We start from the raw sequence: 20,565 nt of genomic DNA, 5'->3' as shown, positions 1-20,565 counted from the left end.
TAATATTTATGATTAAATATCAAAATAAGAAGCGAAAACAAAATGAAGAAGAAATGAATATTTCAGATGAAAATAATAATAAAATTAATGAAATAGATAATACATTTTCAGTTGGTATTAATAATTCAAATATTGAAGAAGATCCATTTGCAGACGATTTCAAAGAAGAAAAATTTATCAGTCAGATATAAATAAACATATTTTAAGTACAAAATATTTTAATTTGTTTATTAATTTAATCAATACAAACATTTTTGTTATTTAGCAAATTTTATGTTTCTTTTATTATATGATTATTATAGTAAATCCAATTTATCCAAATCATAAACACTAAATGTAAATGATAAATAAAATAAAGAAAAAATTGGAAATTTAGAGATATTATGGTAAAAATGCATTATTTTTTTTAAAAATCAAAAGAAAGTTATTTCAATTTCAAATAAGTGTTCGTCTTGAGTAGTTCTGCTTTTATCTGTGATAACTTAAGTTTGGACAAAAAGTAAATTATTATGAAAATAACAAATATATCGTTAATTCATCGTATATAATGAACGCATTTTTTAACATATTTATGAAGTATAAAATCATTATGTAAAAGTTTATCGTAATTTTCTTGTTGTTTTCCTAAAATGATGAGCGTTCATCAGTCAAACAATGTATAAAATTAAAGTTTTTTTTGAGTATAGACCATGGTCAGCTGGATGTATGAAAGCTTACAATTTTAATTCAGCATATTATCAATGCATAATGAGCTATTGGATGTTGCTTTATAATTTTTTTTAGTTTTTGAAATATTTAAAATATTTTTAACATATATTAAAGATTTGCATATACTTTGCTTCAAACAATCATAATAATTCTAAACTTTTAAAAACTTTACTATAGTTATGCAATAAAAACATTAAATTTTCATCTAAAATTGTTTTCATCATATTAATCTTTTTCAAATGGATCTTCTTCAATAGTAGATAATTTTATAACGTTTTCTGTGTTAATATTGGTATTGATTGCATTTTTATTTGAATTTTCTTGATTACTTATAATAATATATTATTATTATCGTTTAGCGTGATCATGACGAATTAAAATGATTATAAGAAGCGAAATAATTAACAGAATTATAACACAAACAATTACAATAACAATAACAAAAATTTCTTGTTTTCCTTATTTTTCAATCCTTTATCTTCATAGATAGAACTTTTTAGATAAGATTTAAAATAAAGTAATAATAAAATGAAGAAAAAAAAAAAAAAAAAATCATCCTTAAGATTTCAAGAACTACCATTTATAAAATATAATATACATCAAAAATAATTAATATTGGACTTGAAAAATATATATATTTTGAAGAAATTGATCTCGAAATTTCCATTTTGATCTTTATATTCTTTTTCTCAATTTAAAAGCAGATTTTTACTTAAGTGATGATACGGAATTAATAAAAATCAAAAAATTCATCAGAATATGTTTATTTTCTCAGTTTGAGTACCTTTGTCTAAAAGACCATATCTAAAAATAACAGAAAAAAAATGAGAATATCTTCCTTCTCTGAATATAAAATTGAGCAACATGCACGAAAAAATATATTAAAAATGATCAATTAATACATGTAAGTTGCAAAAATGTATCCTTTCACCAAATGATACCCGTGGCTTCATCATTTTGCAAAATTCCTGATAGTGTGAACATATCATTGAAAACTTTATTTTAGTGCATTTTGGCGTGACCAAATTAGAACATTAGGAAAATATTGCGATAATTTTATGGATACACATGAAACACATTTTATACAAAATTAAAACAATGATATTCCAAACACAATTTGGCTTAGCAAATAATAACAATGATATTTTTAACCGTTGGTCGTCTTTTGTGTATTGATATTCACAAATAAACATTTTTACACAAAGATAAAAACATGTAAAATGTAATTTATAGAATTTTGCGTGCATTCAATTCTTTTGTTAACACAAAATTTGAGAAGCATTAATCACAGCGGATTTTACACAAACCGCTACTTCTGCTGTGGAAAATGAGCTCTAAGAAAGAAATTGTCGATTCAAAATTCGAATCTGGGACCAAAGAGTACAATCTTGTAGTCAAGATATGTGAACAAACGATCGAACTATTTAAAAAATATGGTCAACCTTCATTTGATTTACAGCAGAGCCGATATAACCCACAGTCTGTCGAAGATTACATACCAGGATACCCTGGCTCATTGTTTGATGCAGTTTGGCAAATTTCCATAACAATGGAATCAATTCATGCTGCTTATACAAACTTTGCTACAAGTTTCAAGAGTGAAGAACTTCTTACACTCAAAGACACACTTGAAAAAAGGCAAAAAACCAAATCTATTTCCGATATGCGGGTTAATTCCTCAGAAGATATTGATAAGCAATTAGTTTCCAGCACTTTTACATACCACACTCAGTTACTAGATGCTACCAACAAAATCAACGATTACGTTTCAAAAGCAGTTGCCCAAAAAACGTCAAAATCTTCCATGAAGAGAACACTCACAAATCTCTGGCAGAACTACACCAAGTTCCTCAGTGACTTCATTCCGTCCCGTGAGGCTCTGAAATTTTCCACTGACGAGATCGAATCGGCAACATCTCACCATATCAATTCCATCAATGAGTGTGAAGTCAAAGCCAAATCAGACATCTGCCAGAAAGTATTCAAGCCGTATCTCGAAAAAGTTGGTGTCCTTGTTCAATCCATCCAAGTTACTGCTCGAAAGCTTCGTGAATTAAGTTCTAAGATTGATTTTGATTCTGATTTTAATTCGTTTGCTAAAACTGCTAGCTTCCGCTTTGTCGATGTAGAGGCTCCTAAGTTCGAACGCTTCAAGTTTTCGAGTCGATTTACAATGCCTGATCGAATCTACATCCCAAAGTTCAAGTTCATCTACTTCCCTCTCCTCGCAGCAGTTGCTAAAGCTGACTTCGAGCCCGAATCCAAAGACGAGCTGCCGCTTCGGAAGGGCCGAAGAGTTTACTTGATGGAGGCCGTTAGCGCCGAAAGTGACTGGGTGCTCGCTCTTTCGTGCGGATGGGGCAAAATAGGTTTTGTGCCGACGAGCTTCATCGAAGTCATTGGGGATAAGCTCGCAACGCTTAAGGCAACATATAAAAATCCAGAATTCGCGGATAAAAACGAGAAATTCATTGCAGTGTTAAAAGAGAATGAAGATGATGAAACTTATGAGTGCATGGACGAAAGTAATCATACTGCTAAAATATCTAAGAACGATTTGTACCTACTTTAGAGAGAGAAATAGAATTTTATTAATAAATTTCGGTAAAAAAAATTTTTTTTGCAAAAAATGCCGTTGAATTAAACGGTCGTTGATGATTCCGAAAATAAATTGAAGTTAAAAATATCGAAAAGAGTTCACATCAATTTTAATTATGAAACAAAGCGAATTTGGGATCAGAATATAAAAAATTTAATATGTGTGATGGCGAGCGATGGAAGGTCGCTCATCGTTTTATGTAAACTATTTAAACCACAACCGCAATGATCACTTCACAAAAATTTTCATGAAACCAACATTACAAAACGAAAAAGAACAAGAAATGTGGAACTTTTTCGAGAAAAATAACTTCACAAAAAAGGGATACTATCCTGTTTGCAAAAAACAAGATTCAACATCTCCATTAGATTCCAAGTTTGGAGGTTCTGTTTTTTATTTACCAGGAAAAGAAATTCCACAATGTGCTGAATGCCATCAGCCGAAGGAAGTTCTTTTGTCACTTAATCTTTCTAAAGCGCCAGAACCAGTTCGAGCATTATTCCCAGAGAATTATAAAGATGCATTAGTCGAATTTTTATACTGTACTGAATGCATGTCATCAAATGAAGAAGATACCATTGAAGTTTTGATTTTTACACCTGATCAATTTGATAAACTTATTGTTAAAGAGCCAATCGAAGACGCCAAAATCGAGCCAACTCTCATCGAAAGGTGGGAAGAATTCATAGACTTTGATGGAACAAGCAATGAATACTTTGAAAAACTTGGTGAAAGTGGGTTAAATGATGGTGAAATGGAGGACTTTATCAAAGATGTTCGTGGTCGCTATGCCGCTAAAACGCATCTTCTTGGATACCCATATTTACAAGAAGGTGAATATGATGTTGGAGAAGGTTATGTTTATTTAGCAAACATTGAAGACGATAACAACTTCTCAATGATGTTAGGAGATGCAGGCGTTGGACAAATTTGGATGACGACTGGTGCTGATTTTGGAAAATTTAATTTCACATACATGTGAAAGTAAACCTTTCAATCAAATAATGATGTGTTGTTTTTTATGGAATTATAAATAGTTAAATTACTTCTTGAAAAAAAATGAATTGATGTTAATGCTATAACTATTTGCTTGTTTTATTTAAGATTTATTTGAATAACTTCATATTTTTTCATAGTATCTGGAAATTATTTAGAACAGCGTTTATTAATGCACTTCATTAGAATCACTCTAAAATTGTTGAAATATTACTCCAATATGAAAATTCTAATAAATTAATATAACTTAAACTGTCAAAAATGATCCCAATGTTGAAACAAGTGAATGAGAATTTGAGAAATGATGAATTTGATAATACAGCACAACAACTGATCTTTGGAATTTCAAGATTTTTATGTTAACAATTATTTATTTTTCATTTGTAATTGTTACTTTAGATGCTGCTATTAATTTACTGAGACCATCTTTCATATGGATTTTTTTATATTTTCGTAATTATTTAGGGTGCTTTTTAAAACAAAAATATTGGCTTTTATCTAACATTGTTTTTTCAAATCAATTTCTCAGGAGAAAAGTTATGCTTTTTGTAAATGACATGTTTTTTGAATACGATTCGATGCTACAGAGATCGTTGCAGTTATTCTTCTGTCAGCTTTAGAGCATATAATAAGTGGCATTAAAAAAATCAAACTTCTAATAATGCTGCTGTAGGTGATGTTTGGTTATCGTTTAATGAAAATGGTAATTTTATAGAAGGGGAAATGAATCATAATTTTTATCTTACTACATTTAATAATACTGCAATGATTCAAACAGGTCATAGTCAATGTAATTCAACTGAAGCCGAAAGAAAAATTTTTGCAAATACTATTGTATATTTAAAGCAAAGAATTACTACTAATAAATTTGCAGATCATTACTATTCTCATAATGGAATGCTTCCATCTATTAATAGCTTTGATTTTGATAAAAATAATTATAGAGTGAAAATTAATGTTAATGAAATTGGTACAAAGCATATAAATGGTAACACATTTAATATTTTATCATTATACATATATACAATATCTTGTTTATTATAGTTTTCATTCAATATTTTCTAAATATTATGAAAATGAAATAACAGAAAATGAAAACGTTTCGAAGAATTTATTAATTGGTATTATATGTGCTTCTGTAGCCATTATGTTACTCATTGTTGGAATTATAGTATGGCTTGTCCGTCGCAATAAAAATAAAGAAAAATTATCAAACGAAAACGAAATATCAACAAATGAAACAGAAAATAAGAATGAAATTAACAAAGAAATTGAAAATTCGATGCAAAATGAAAATGACAATTGGATATAATAACAAATAAAAGCGTCATAATAAATTAATAATTCTTCCAAATTATCATAAACAATATATCAAAGGGATCACAAAATATCACATAATATCAATAAATCTTTATGGTCATTTATAATAATTTTTTTTAAGTTAATATTTGAAGTAATATTATTTTTGATTTTCAGTCAAATTGCACTAATTATAAAATTGTTATGAGAATTCAAATATAATATGAAATTTCATAATATATTACGAAATCATTTGAAACATTTTATTAGAAGGAATCAATAACATATTTATTTATTTTCAATCCTAAAATTATTTTCGAGTTTTACTTGATCCTCTGAAAGAGAACGTATTACTTTCATCAGTTTCGATAACATCTTCTGAATCTCTTATTTCACCTGAACTTAAATCATCATCATCATCGTGAGATACTGTAAAAGAAGAACTTCCCAAAACCTTTGATATCATTCCGCTATCCACAGTTTCTGCATCTATTTCAGTATTATCATTTAGTATACTGAAACTATTTACTTCATCATCGTCGTCATCATCAGAAGATTCCAATTCAGCAAGCATGGAGTCAATATTAAATGTGGAAAGTGATTCGATATCATCAAGAGCAGTAATTCTTAAAGGCTTGAGTTTGATGGTATTAATATTTTCTTTGTTTGGTGTTTCTTTATATTGTGTTTCTTTGTTAGGATTAATATTAATGTCTCCGAAATGTGGCGTTTCAACATTAACATGCGTTTGTTCTTCAAGTTTAGGAAGAACTGATATATTTTGATTTTCAAGTAATTCGATTTGTAATTGTTTCTTTCGTTGATTATCTAATTCTGTTTCAGTTTCAATTTCTTTTCGATTATTTTGCATGGAATCATTTGAAGAGTTTGCAAAAATTGATTCTGATATTTGAAGTTGTTTGGTGCTAATGTTATTTTTAGTATTAGAACTTTGCGTGTGACGAAGTGATGGAGGATACTGAAAGCCATCATTATAATAATATTTGAAATGTTTAAATTTCGGACATATTTCAAAACATGTACCAATTCGTTGATATTTATTCTGTGGTCGCTTTGGTGGAGGAATACTAATTAGTGTTGAAGGATCCGTAATTGTTTGTTTTGTTAACTCTATTGGCGTTTGCGTTGATGTTGTGCTAAGTGGGACGTCAGATTGAATTGAAACGGCTTTCATCTCAATTTTCTTTTCGTTGTGAATATTTTCAATGAATTTTTTGCTATCGTTTTGTTGTAACTGTTGCTCAAATGAAAAATTCTTCGAATCAATTAGAAGTTGATTAACAAAATTAAGGAGAATGTTTTCAATGTCCTCTGGATCTGGTGATGTATTAAGAAGCAGAGGAGCATCGCTAAGAAGATTTTCAAGGAAGGCAAAACAAACCTTTTCATATGATGGAAGAATAGAATCTGTATTTGTGGCTTCATGACGTTGACGAGTGGAATGTGTTTGTGCCTCGGCATTTGTGTGTGCAATCGTTCCTGAATCAACATAAAGTGATTTCTTTGTGGATTGGGTTTCTGATGTTGTATATGTTTTGCTTACCGTTTCACATTGAGTTGAGGTTGTGCTGTAAATTGGTTTTGTTATGTCAATTTGTAAGAGTGGTTGAATTTCTGGAGGATTTTTCTTTTTTTTTTTGGTTGGTTTAACATCAAAAATTTGTTTGTTTATAATGGTCATCACTCGAATTTTAACTGGTTCATCAGGTATGTCGTCTGATAAATCGTCGAAATCACTAATTAATTGAACATTTTCTTCTGTAGGATATTCAAAATTTTGAAAAAAATCATTCGCTTCACGAAAAGCATTTGCGCGTTGTTGCTTAATTTGCTGGAAATCAGATTTCAAACTTGCAATTACCTGAAAAGGATCCATTTTTATTTTCTTATTTTGAATTAACGTACTTTAAATTCCAACACAAAAAAAAACAAATGAAAACATTTAATTCATATGAAGTTAAAAATTCCCATGGCACCTGCTTTACAAATGAAATGCTTAAAAGAATTTATGTGGGAGATGATATTATTTTAACAATTTTTCAAAATGTTAATTAATTCACAAGTTTTGGATAAAACTCAATATGCTGAAAGGATATGTCTTGTTTACGTGCAACTTTTTAAAATAAAATCACTTATAAATTGTTTTAATACTGCGAAATCACAGTAATAAATTCAAATTTTATAAAAAACAAAAATTCATGTTTATTATGTTGAACTTTATTTAATCATAACTTTAAAATAATTTGCAGGTGGAAACATTACTCCATAAATATCATCTGAATAAAAATGTGAATAATATTCAATGATAACAAAAATTAAAATCAGATAAATTCAAAATAAAATGCTAAAATATTTTTAGATGAAAAATAATATTTATATATTTTTACATATTTTTATATTCTCTTCTATTTACAACAAATTCTTTAAATTTATATAATGTTTCGAAATATATTTCATTCGTCGTTTCCATTGCATCTTCAAAAATATCTTGACATTTTGAAATAAAATTTTCAACAATTTCAAATCCATCTTTTCGTTTATCTTCAATAATTTGTAAATTATGAATTAATATTATTATATTATTTCGAGTTTCGTCATTTATTTGAGACATTATTGAACAAAAAATATTCAATGATATGATAATTTTTTATTAATTCATGTTTAAAGTCATCACAAAGATTTAAAAGAAGAAATATAATAAATTTAATAATATTTTCATGAATTCTTTTCGAAATTAATTTAATTATTATATTAAAAAGAATTCCTTCTTGAATTTTATTCTTATTTATCTTTAAAAGTTCTTGAAGAATATAAATCGTATTAAAAAGTATTAAATTATTATCATAAATTTCAAGATATTGAAGAAAAATTGGAATTAAATCTTCATAAAAAATTCCAAATTCTTCAACAATTTGACTAAATATATATGTAATGTAACTAATGATTTTTTCATTTTTATAATTCGAAATATTTTGAATTAAATAATAATAAATATCTTGAAAATATAAATAAAAGTTTGAATTAAAAATATTTATGAAGATATGAAATAAAAAAAATAATTTGTTTCGGATAAATTATTTTATATTCTTCAAATATTTTTGAAATTATTGGAAATAAATATTCTTCTTTATTATTATTATTAATATCATAATAAAATAAACAACAAAGAAAATGTGGAACAATTTTACTTAAAAATATTTTATTATTTAATATTTCAATATTAAAATATTTAAGAATTAAATCTCGATAATTAGAATTAATAAGTGAAATATTAGATAAAATTAATAAAATTTTTTCTTTAATAACAATCGAATTAAACAATGAGAAAACTTTACAAAGATTTAATATAAAATTCTTTTCATTTAATATATTAATATATTCATTATTGTTTTTATATGATGAAAAATTAATTAAAATATCAAGAATAATATTAAATATATCAAAATCATTTGGTGTTAAAAGAATTTTATAAAATATTTGATGACAACCAAAACGAAAAAAATCTTCTTCATAAAGAAAATGTTTATAATAAGATTCTTTCCTTAATAAACAAAGAAACTTCTTAAATTCTTTAAAATTTTGTTCTTCATAAGTTTTAGAAATATTTTGATATAAGATTGATATTTGTTGATTTTTCATTTTAAATGGAATTTTTGTCATTCATTTTTGAAATAAAATAAAAATGTCAAAATTTCATTTTTTTTTTTTCATTTGTAAATGGAAGTTATTCAACAGTTTTTTACACGTCCAAATGCGATTGATGTTTTTACAGTTATTATAGGTGACCGAATTATTCCAAATATTAAATGTTCAATTATGTTTTTATTTCTTCAAGTTGGAATTCCGAATGCAGAAGGTGTTATATTTTTACCAGATTATAAATCGATTATAGATTTAAATGAACATAAATTAATATTACGCCCGATTGAATTTAATAGGAAAGAAGTTATTTTAAATAATTTTAATAATAATATAATAAAAACATTTTATCAATTTACAGAAAATTCCAAAGAATCATTTCAATCACTTCTTGAAATAATTTTTTCGAGTACATTAAAATATGAAGAAAATTTTCAAATATTTGGGAATAATTTATTCATAAGTCTTTCTGAAGATTTTATTCTTTCAGTAACGAATAATTCTGAACCTAATCGAACGTATCAAATTACGTCGCATTCAATGATTACATTTTCAGAATTTACGAATTTACCCGAAATCAAAATTTATGATAACATGAGAAGAAGTTCTATTTTTTTACTTCAAATTCCACAACTTAAATCGATTTATCGATGGTATATATTACTTCAATGTGCGATATCAATATTATCACGAGATGAATTTGTTGGAATTACAGATGTTTTTTATTGAAGATAATAAAGAAATTGAAATAAATGAAAAACAAATTAATGATAAAGATAAAGATAAAGATAAAAATAATAACGAAGAAATTTCCAAAAATTCATTCAAGACTTTCAGAAGAATTAAATAATTTTTAAAATTAATAATAAAATTGTAACAGAAACATCAGAACCAATTCTTCAATTTCCATATTTAACGATGTTTGGAATTAATGATAATAATAACAAAGAAATTATTAATGATAATAATAATAACAAAGAAAATCATAAAAATATGAATAAAATGAATAAAAATGAAATAATAAATATTATTAATCAACGAATATTTAAATCAAGAATTAATATTCAACATTATATTCCAAATTTTATCGAATATGAACAACGAAATAAATTTTATAAAACATCATATAATAAAGAAAGTAAAGAAACGTTTATATATCAATATGAAACATGTACAGAAGAAGAACGATTTATTCTTTTAATTTCAATTTTAATGAATGGTTATTTATATGAACATTTTACGGGAATTTTTGATATTGAAGAAGGAGGAAATTTATATATCGAATCTTTTAATATTATTCGAAAATATGATATTTTAATTATTGATGAACTTTTAAAAATAGAAGAAATAAACAAATATTATCGAAAAGGGTCAGGAGTTCTTAATAAAAAATTCATGAAATATTTACGACAACAACGAAAATGTATTAAATGTCCAAAAAATATTCCGAATACGATTCCATATGAATTTTTATTATTTCCATATGAATTAATTGAAGGATGGTTTTATGATATTCTATATAAATATCAAAATAATGATTTTAAACACAAAGAAAACATGAACAAATTCACAGAAATATTTGAAATATTTTTGAGACATTATTTGAAGGAAGAAATGAAACTTAATAATATTCTTAACGAATATTTAAAACGAAACAACATCAGTAATTTTATTGGGAATTTACCATTTTTTTCTAATAATAACAATAATAATAATAACATTGAAACATTATTATATCAATTTTTAATGAAAAGTTCAGAATATTATAATCTTTCGAATGATATTTATAATTTTATTGAATATTGTCAACATAATTCATATTATTATTCATGTTCATATATTTATAAAGAAAAAATTATCAATCGAATTTTATATTATCTTCAAATATATGATCAATTACATAAAATTAATGAAAGTAATAAAAAACCTCAAGTTCCAACAGCATCAACATCAATGATTAACAATTTAATACAAATTGGGAAAACACAAATTCAAAATGTAATAAAAAATTAAAATATTTTTATATCTATTTATTTATTATTTTAACTCTAAAATATGTGAATACCATTTAAGTAAATCGGGCGTTCGATGTTTTTGAATTTGATCGAATATTAAATTAATCCAATCTTTGTAATTATAATTCTCTAAAAGTGAATCGCATAAACCATAACGATAAATATGTATAAAGTGTTTTATAATCAATTCGTTATTTAATTTTTTCGAACAAATTGCAAATTCATTAATAAAATTTTTCCAATTTTGTAATATATTAAAATTAAACAAATTTGGATAATCTCCGCCAACAGTTAACAGAGTTAATGCTAATTTGAATTTATCATAAATATCGATAATATCATAAGGTGAAATATTTGTGTATATTAAAAATATGATTAAATTTAACATATTAAATGAGATATTCAATTTTATTGTTTGAAATTTAATTTCTAAGTTACCAAAATCACCTGAAAATTCGATAAAATTATTTTTATTATCTATAAAACATGAATTCGAATGAAATCCAATACAATAATTTAAAAAATTTATTAAAATTTTGTGTTTAATTTCGGGTAAAATTTTCAATAATGATAAACGAAACTCCGGATAATTCAATATAATATTTTCTATGTTCTTTAATAAAGGATGAAATATGTAATGAAATTTATTTTTAGTAATTTTTGTTTTTGACGTATTAATTAATTGGATTATTTCTATTATTTTATCAGGCGTTTCTAATATATTTTTTATATTATATGATAAAATATATTGAACGATATCAGTGGAATTTTGTTTGATATAATCAGTATCTATTTCATCAACTTTATTAACAATTAAATATGAATCTTTACTTTTAATTATGTTATCAGAAAACATATAATATAAATCATTTAAAATTGTGGATTTCGGGATTTTTGGTATGTTTAAATTCTCTATTTCTTTGTTTGGAATAATAATTTCACTTAAGTATATAGCTATATGCTCAGGATGTTCAATATCTTGAGGATCAATTAATTGATTCATGATGATTTTCTTAATTAAATATTTAATTAAAGGAAAATCCTCATCTTCAATTAATGGAAGATTATCATCATTAGTTATAGTACTTAAATTAATTATATCGATATAATAAAGTTTTGATATATGGCAATGAATTTCTAAATACATTAAACGATAATATTTAATTTTCCAGAGAAATCTTATAAATTCACGAAATGTACGAAAGTCAATAAAAACAGATTTGTTATAATTAAGATAACCTGTGTATATATAATAAATCAAATCTTCCAAATAATATTTTGAGACTCTATTTAGATATTTTGATTTATTACCTAAACGTGAATTTAATATTGTTGTTAAACAATAAAAATTTTGTAGTACAGTAAAATCTTGAATTGGATAAGGATTCTGTTGATGTGAATAATATAATTTTGAAAAATTTTCAATTATTGGTTCTTTAATATTAAATTCCAACGCTGCAAATTCTTGAAATATTAATTTTTTAGTAGCTTTAAAATTCTCATTTAAGTTCATGATTTTAAAATCATATGGAAATGTTTTTTCACCTTCTAAACTTAAATCCATATATTTAAATATGTTTAATCGTATTATATTACGTGAAAAAATTCGGCCAGAACTACTATGATGAATTCCTCCAATTAAAAACAAGTTTTCCCCTATAATGGATGCACCATGATATGAAACATTCGGAATTTCTTTAGGAACGTGAATTTTTTCAAATTTATTACGAATTGGATCAAACGAATATATATGTAATGAAATTAAATTATCAATTACTTGATCTACTATTAAATCAGCTGAAAATCCTAAGCTTTGATAAATGTTATCTGTGGTTCCGCCAATAAATAAAATTCGTGCACCTAATGTAGGATGAATAACTGTCAGTGATACACACCCATTATTTGCAAAACGAAATCTTCGAAAGTTTTTAGGTATTTTAATGGGTTCCCAGCGTAAATTTGGATAATTTGACAAATCTAAATACCAAAAATTATCACGAGCTTTTTTTTCTACACCACCAAACATGTAAATTTTTTGGTTGAAATAAGTCATGGTATGACCCCAACGTGTTGATGGACCACGGGAAAGATGATGTTCTATCCAATAATGCGTAGTCAAATCATATTCCCATAAATCATTTAACCATGGATTAGAACCCCGAACTATTGAGCCTCCGCCAAATATCCATAATGAACGATGGTCATAATCTAGAGCACTTGAATGAAAAGCTCTACCGATTGGATGTATAACATTAACAGGTTGTAATATAGATAAACTTGGTGTTGATGTCTCTTGGAATTCATGTGTAACTAAAAGGTTCGATACAAATAATGTGTTTTCATCTGCATTTTGTCCTATTTCTTCATGCATACCTCCAAAACAATATACCGTTTCTGAAGATGGGTCAAATGCTGAAGATGCTCCGACTAACCTGCTATAAATTAAATCTTCTTTTTCATATTGAAGTGTATTATTAATATATTGAAATGAAAAATGCGAACCAATCAAATCATCTTTGTCTGATTTAATTGTTTGATATTTACGTTCCATTAAATCACAAAAATTATAACCGCAAATAATATGAACATAGGAACGATGTGAAAAACTTGTCCCACAAATTAATGTAGATGAATCTGGAAATGGAAAAATATCATAAAGCTTTGTTTGTTCTTTGTTTTCTTTTTCCATCTTTTAATTTCGATGGAAATTAATTTAGAAAAAAAAATTAATTATAAACGTATTTCCAAGAAAACATAATGAAATAGATCAAAGATTTATTGATATTTGTTGTAATGAACAAGCGTACTGTTAAGAAGGTTGTAAGGTAAATAAAATATTTGGAAAACAAAAATACATCAAATGCCAAAAAAAAATTATTTTTGTTGTGAACCATTAATTTCTAAATTTGGCATTAAGATTTGTCGTATATACTAGCAACAAATGTTACATGTGATAATATGTATAGATGAATGTTTTGTTGTGAGTTTTGGCGCCTTTTAATGTTGCATCCTTTGATTTTTTTGTAAAGTTAACAAATGTCCGTATACAGTTACAACAGAGCCTATGTCTGTGGATAAGAATGGGCTTATTATTTCTGTTTCAAAAATATACACGAACATTAATGAGGAGCGAGGTCAATCTTGGTACGAACACAAAACTTTTACTCCTAAATGGAATCCACCAGATCCATATTATCTTGTAAAAAAAGTTGGTCGAGGCAAATATTCCACTGTATTTAAGGCAACTGACAAAAGGCATCGAGAGTATGCCATCAAAATTCTTGTTCCTCTTGAACCACGCCGTTATCTTCGCGAAATCAAGATTCTCACCAATCTCCAAAACAAGCGGAACATTGTAAAATTAGAGGACCTAGTATTTGATCCAGCCACTGATGTTTATTCAATTGTATTTGAGTGGGTGAATTTTTTTGATTGGCGAACATTATATAGCTCCTTCACACCTATTGAAATACGCCTTTACCTTTACAAGCTCCTTGAAGCTCTTGATTGTTCACATAGCAATGGAATTATGCATCGAGACATCAAACCTCAAAACATTGCAATTGACAAAGAAAAACGCCGCCTTCGTCTTCTCGACTGGGGTCTTGCCGATTTTTACTATCCGAAGCAAAGGTATAGCTCGCACGTTGCGACGCGTGTGTTCAAGCCGCCTGAGCTTCTCATCTGTTATCCATACTACGACTATTCAATTGATATCTGGTCGGCCGGTTTAACGTTTTCGTATATGCTTTTTAAGCGCATTGTTGTAGAGTATGGTGAGAGTGATGCTGAGCAGCTATTGAAAGTTGCAGATCTTGTTGGCGGAGCGCCAATACTTAAATATGCGCGAAGTTTAAATGTGCAATTAAGTGATGAAACTGTTCAAATCTTAAATCAAAAGACTGGATCTGGATGGGAGCCATTCATTGCAAAGGCGCCAAAGGAGATTTGTACGCCAGATGCAATACATCTGTTAAAGTCAATGATGACTGTGGACCATAGAGAAAGAATAACAGCAAAAGAAGCGATGAAGCATCCGTTCTTCCTGCCGCTGTTCGAGAAATCAAGAAAAAGATGAAATGATTATTTAATCATTGAAATCAAAATGCATTATTCGGAATTAAAATTTGCGTTTTACTATATATTTTCTCGATTCTACATATTATATAGCGTTAGGTTTTCGGTTCGTCACTCGATTGTGACAGAAACCAGAGTATTGGCACATGAATTGAGCAAATTTGTTTGGGAAATCAGCTGTTTTTGATCATTTCAGGTACAAACTTGAGTTTTTTTAAGGATACTTAATGGTTCCCGAATGAATCCATTGCTTTCAGATAACGCAAAGAGCTAAACTTTTGTATAAATATGGAATAAATAATATTTTATATTTCAAATAATTATTGAATATAATAAGTTATATAAAAATATTATAATTATAGAATTATACAAACTTATTAATAAAAAAATGTCTTTCACATGAAATTTCATGATGAAATCATCATTGTTTAAGGTTTCCAAAAGCTGAAACACTTCAACTTCGGCGCGACCGTTATTTTTTTTAAGTTAGGCAACTTGAATTAACGGTTTTGGAGTGGTTGACCAACTTAACGTATATGGGCATTAATTATCAACGTTTGTGATGAGAAAAAGTGCTGATTTGATCTTTTGTTCTTCAGCCGTTTATTAAACGGTCAATATTATATAGAACGACCGTTAAACTAGGATTGGTCAGCTTCTCTGTGACCGTTTAGAAGATTTGACAACCGAAAAAATGCCGCAAAAGCATTATTATTGATGGATAATAGGTGTACAGAGAGAGACAAAAATCAGAAAACGAAATTCATACCTCTAAAAGAAAAATTTCGTAATATTATAATGAAAGCAAAAGGAAAACGAATTATTCTTGTAACAATTTTTGGATCATATCAAATAGGAAAATCTTCAACAATAAAAAAACTCACAGGTGATTGCCGCATTCATACAGGTGATGGGAACACTGAAGATACAATGGGTGCCTATGTGTATGGACCATATTTATACAATGAAATTCGACAAAGATTTGGAATAGAAGAAATTGAAGATGATGACACACAAATTTTCTTTGTTGACACAGAAGGATGTGGTGGGTTTCAAACAGGAGAGTCAAATTCAGAAGCTAATACTTTCCTTTTAAGTCAGCTTATTGCACCTTATGCCTCACTTTCTTCAGTTGTAGTATCGATGTCCAGGTGTGCAGCTACTGCGTCCGAAGTTTCTACAATGAAAAAAAATTCTTAAGATCATCGAAAGTGTTGGCAAAGGGACAAAAATGTTCGATGCTCATAAGTTAATAACGCTTGTTACAACAGTGGCTCATTATATACCTAGTGATGGAACATTTGAAGAAGTTCAAAGAAGAGTTACGAAAGATTTTATTGAAAACAAATTAGGCAATGATTTTAAGGAATTTTGCTCTGAAATTATACCTCTTCCAGCTTATAATATCAACTCAGATGTTCTTCATCAATCCACAGAATTTGATTTGGGCTTTAAAATCTTTGCACAACATCTCATTGATCATATTGAGCAATCACGGAATATAATCCTTGATTCACAAAGTGTATGTGAAACATTTGATATATTAATTAAACGAACCGAAGAACAAGATCTAACAGCTTATGCAGAACAAGCATTAAAAGAAAAGTCAAAGTCAGCAGCTGAAAGACTTTATACTCCTGTAGCTCAAGGAATAATTGATGAAGAAATTATATTTATTCAAACATTATATAATGAATATATTTTTAAGCTGGAAAAAGAGAATATTGTTGAGGCACTCGTTACAACTGTTCAAGATATTTGTAATGATGCTATTGAAATACTTAAACAAGTAATTCCAAAAGTAGTGCAAAATACAGATGTTTTCACTTCCTTTATAAAAATGGTTAATGAACAAATTCCTCTCAAATTTGAAATAATGAATGACGTTGTTAAAAAGATCAAAGATAAACAATTTCAATTCATCAAATTAAATATTGATAAAATGTTGAATCCCATTGAAAATAATTTAAATTTTCATAATAATAAAGATAAAAAATACAATGAAAGTGATCTAAATGAATATATTGACAACTTAAATAAAATTAATTTTGATGATATACAAAACAAATGTAAATCTAAAATTAAAAGCATTTTAGAGGTATCCAAATTTATGATGATGTAAAAGAGCAAGTTCATAATTATTTAGTTGAAAAAACAAAAGATCTCGAAATGAGAATCCAAGAAAAAATAAAAGAAATCCAAACAAAAATTGTTAAAAAGCAAATAAAAGATACATGTGGACAAGCAGAAATTATTATAAATTTAGAATTACAAAATCTTAAATCAGATCTTAAAAAAAAGTCATTTGAGGAAATACATCAATATGATTTGTTTAGCCTCATGCAAATAATTATTAACAAATGTCAAGAGCAACTTCAACAGTATTGTCAAATAAATGATTTTCAAGAAAAAGCTATATTAGAAACAAAGAAATATATTACTAAATATATCTCCAAAAGTTTAACTGAAATTGGAGAAATACTAAATGACATTAAAAATGAAAAAGAAAATGAATTATATTTATTGATTAAGAAAGAAATTGATGAAATTTTAGAACCCGAAAAAGTACTTTTATTAAATGATATTCGTCAAAATCCATCAACTGATTACAATGAAATTTATAAAATGGTTATTAACCATATTCAAATAAGAAGTGAAGAATGCTTAAAAAAAATAAATAAATTCGTAACAACTGAAAATATGTTCAATGAAGTACGAAAAAAAGCATCTAATTATGTTAGTACTCAAATTTCTTCATTAAAAACAGAAATCCTCGAAAGAATCGAAAGAGTTACAGTAGAAAATGTACAAGAAAGTCTTCAAATGTATAAAAGGAAAGTTGATAATGTGATTCAAACAGAAACAATGAACAAAAGAATAGAAATAGAATCAAATTACATCATCAATAGAGCTGCTTTCTTCGAAAACTTACATAACCAAATGAAAAATAATTGTGAAAATGCAATTGGTTTCGAATCGATTAATGATGAAAGAGTTAAAAACGAAATCAGAGAATATATAATGCAAAAACTTAATGAAGCAATGAGAATATTAAATGAATTCTTTGATGAACATATTCAAAACAACATTGCAAACAAAATAAGTTCTCTTAAAAGAATTGTTGATGACACAATTGCAAGTTACACACAAAGAAGCTTAAATAATGAAACAGATGCGAATAATAAAATTCCCATTGAACAAAGGATTCAAGAGCTGAAAAATGAAATAGATTGTAACTTGCAAAGTCAAATTCCTCAAAACGAAGCTGTTAATAGTGCAATACAAGAATACATTCGAGAAAAATTGTATGAATTTCGTAATGGTATACCCAAAATTGCAATCCCAAATATTATATTACCTTTATGCACAATTGCATAATAATTATATTTGCAGTATTATAAATAATTATGACATCTCTAAAAAACATTTCTTAAAATTAATTTTATTATTGTTTGTTTTAATTTATCTGAAAATCCAAACCCGCTGTTGGATCTGTCGGATGGACATAAAATTTTTATGTAATGTCAAAAGCAATATGTCCGAAAATCAGCCTATTCGAGCTGATGTTGAAAGTGATTTCCAAAATCGTGAATTCACATTAATTATATCTCTAAGGATGAGCATCGTACGATTTTTAAATACTTTTCATTCAAAGAGGACGAATTGCTGACTTAAATCAAAAGTTAACACAGTTGGAGATTGGGTTTTAATTGAAAATCAGTTGAATTGTTGCAATGGTAAATGTATATATATATTTAAAGATATTACCCTATATCAAAAGATAAATTGAATAATATGTAAACAATTTTTATATTAATGTGTTTTGATAAATAACTTTTAAATTCACAATGGCTTAAGCAAATTAAATAATTCTTGCTTTTAGATAACAAATTTTTTTCTTTTAAATTTATACGTCCGTATCGGTATTTTATCTGGTGTAAGCTTAAACTCTTTGTGTTCGGATCTATTTATAAAGATCAAGCTATACTATTACATAAAAAAACTGTTTTCACTCCATTAACCATCAGAAATTTCATGATTAAATTTCATAAATTTAAGTAAAAAAAAAAATCAAAAATTATCGTTTTTACTCCAAGCGAATGATGTGCTTCTTCTCAAGTAAATGGCAAACTCCATCTAATGTTTGATTCAAAAATTCGGGGTTTTGAAGTTCGCGTGAAACATATCGAAAGATAGAACGGCAAGAAAATGCATATTCTGGGTATTCTTTGCATACGTTTGTACGTTTTTCTTTTAATTGAATCATATTTGTTTCTTCAATATTTTCTGATTTAATTTTATCAACAATTTCTTTGCATTGATCTATTGGCATACCATTTTCTTGTTGAAATTGGTCGCGCTTAAATCCTAATGAATCGCAAATGTAATCGAATGGTTTATCATTCTTGATCATTTCAATAGTTTCATTAAGTTTTTCTTTGATGATTGTACTGCATATTCCTTCTTTATCATTACGATGAAGTTTGCAATACTTAGTGAAACGTTGTTGAATTACATCAAGTTTATCAGTAAATTTTAATTGCTTTTGAAGCTCACGAACTAAAACTGAACATATGTGATGGCGTGCAATTATATCTGGAATATCTCTTTCAATAGATGATACTAATGCGATGAATAAAAACATGAATTTGAACAGAAAAAATTTAACCGCAATAACCGCAATTTTCTGTTAGCAAAATTTAATTGACCAAATAAATATATCGTCTTTCATCACAGTTTCGTTACAGGTGCAGTCAAAATTTAAAGAATGAACATTTTTTTTCTAAATTTTAATAAATCAACAAAATCTTATGACTTTAACTTAAAAACTTTTTTTAATTTGTTGTTTGGCATATCAAAAAAAGTATGATGAAAAGTATATGTCAGTTTTTATATATATATATATATATATATATATATATAAAGAAAAAACACATGCTATGCTTGTTTAAGGTAAATTTTGTATTAATAATTATTTACACACTTTATACATATTTATCGTTATGGTTTATGCGATTCACTTTTAGAGAATTATAATTACAAAGATTGGATTAATTTAATATTCGATCAAATTCAAAAACATCGAACGCCCGATTTACTTAAATGGTATTCACATATTTTAGAGTTAAAATAATAAATAAATAGATATAAAAATATTTTAATTTTTTATTACATTTTGAATTTGTGTTTTCCCAATTTGTATTAAATTGT

General features: G+C 26.6%; 6 protein-coding genes across 6 annotated transcripts; 4 read left to right on the top strand and 2 right to left on the bottom strand.

Moving 5' to 3' along the window:
• Positions 1 to 2,035: 2,035 nt before the first annotated feature.
• GO595_001991 (uncharacterized protein) lies at positions 2,036 to 3,280 on the top strand (the record flags this gene model as incomplete). Its single annotated transcript, XM_067914850.1, has 1 exon — positions 2,036 to 3,280. The coding sequence occupies one exon, from the start codon at positions 2,036 to 2,038 to the stop codon at positions 3,278 to 3,280; it is 1,245 nt and encodes a 414-aa protein (XP_067777677.1).
• A 274-nt stretch (positions 3,281 to 3,554) lies between these two features.
• Positions 3,555 to 4,289, top strand: GO595_001990 (DUF1963 domain-containing protein; the record flags this gene model as incomplete). Its single annotated transcript, XM_067914849.1, has 1 exon — positions 3,555 to 4,289. The coding sequence occupies one exon, from the start codon at positions 3,555 to 3,557 to the stop codon at positions 4,287 to 4,289; it is 735 nt and encodes a 244-aa protein (XP_067777676.1).
• A 1,623-nt stretch (positions 4,290 to 5,912) lies between these two features.
• On the bottom strand, positions 5,913 to 7,499 carry GO595_001989 (uncharacterized protein; the record flags this gene model as incomplete). Its single annotated transcript, XM_067914848.1, has 1 exon — positions 5,913 to 7,499. One exon carries the CDS (start codon positions 7,497 to 7,499, stop codon positions 5,913 to 5,915), a length of 1,587 nt encoding a protein of 528 aa, XP_067777675.1.
• Positions 7,500 to 14,341: 6,842 nt separating this feature from the next.
• Positions 14,342 to 15,355, top strand: GO595_001988 (Casein kinase II subunit alpha'; the record flags this gene model as incomplete). Its single annotated transcript, XM_067914847.1, has 1 exon — positions 14,342 to 15,355. The coding sequence occupies one exon, from the start codon at positions 14,342 to 14,344 to the stop codon at positions 15,353 to 15,355; it is 1,014 nt and encodes a 337-aa protein (XP_067777674.1).
• A 797-nt stretch (positions 15,356 to 16,152) lies between these two features.
• Positions 16,153 to 16,554, top strand: GO595_001987 (uncharacterized protein; the record flags this gene model as incomplete). Its single annotated transcript, XM_067914846.1, has 1 exon — positions 16,153 to 16,554. One exon carries the CDS (start codon positions 16,153 to 16,155, stop codon positions 16,552 to 16,554), a length of 402 nt encoding a protein of 133 aa, XP_067777673.1.
• A 2,887-nt stretch (positions 16,555 to 19,441) lies between these two features.
• Positions 19,442 to 19,999, bottom strand: GO595_001986 (uncharacterized protein; the record flags this gene model as incomplete). The annotated part of the gene is made up of 1 exon (XM_067914844.1): positions 19,442 to 19,999. The coding sequence occupies one exon, from the start codon at positions 19,997 to 19,999 to the stop codon at positions 19,442 to 19,444; it is 558 nt and encodes a 185-aa protein (XP_067777672.1).
• Between the last annotated feature and the right edge of the window lie 566 nt (positions 20,000 to 20,565).

Source organism: Histomonas meleagridis (genome assembly GCF_020186115.1).
Source record: "Histomonas meleagridis strain 2922-C6/04-10x chromosome Unknown contig_16, whole genome shotgun sequence".
NCBI lineage: Eukaryota > Parabasalia > Tritrichomonadida > Dientamoebidae > Histomonas > Histomonas meleagridis.
The sequence above is the reverse complement of the archived record's forward strand: the minus strand, read 5'-3'. Positions and strand labels throughout refer to the sequence as shown.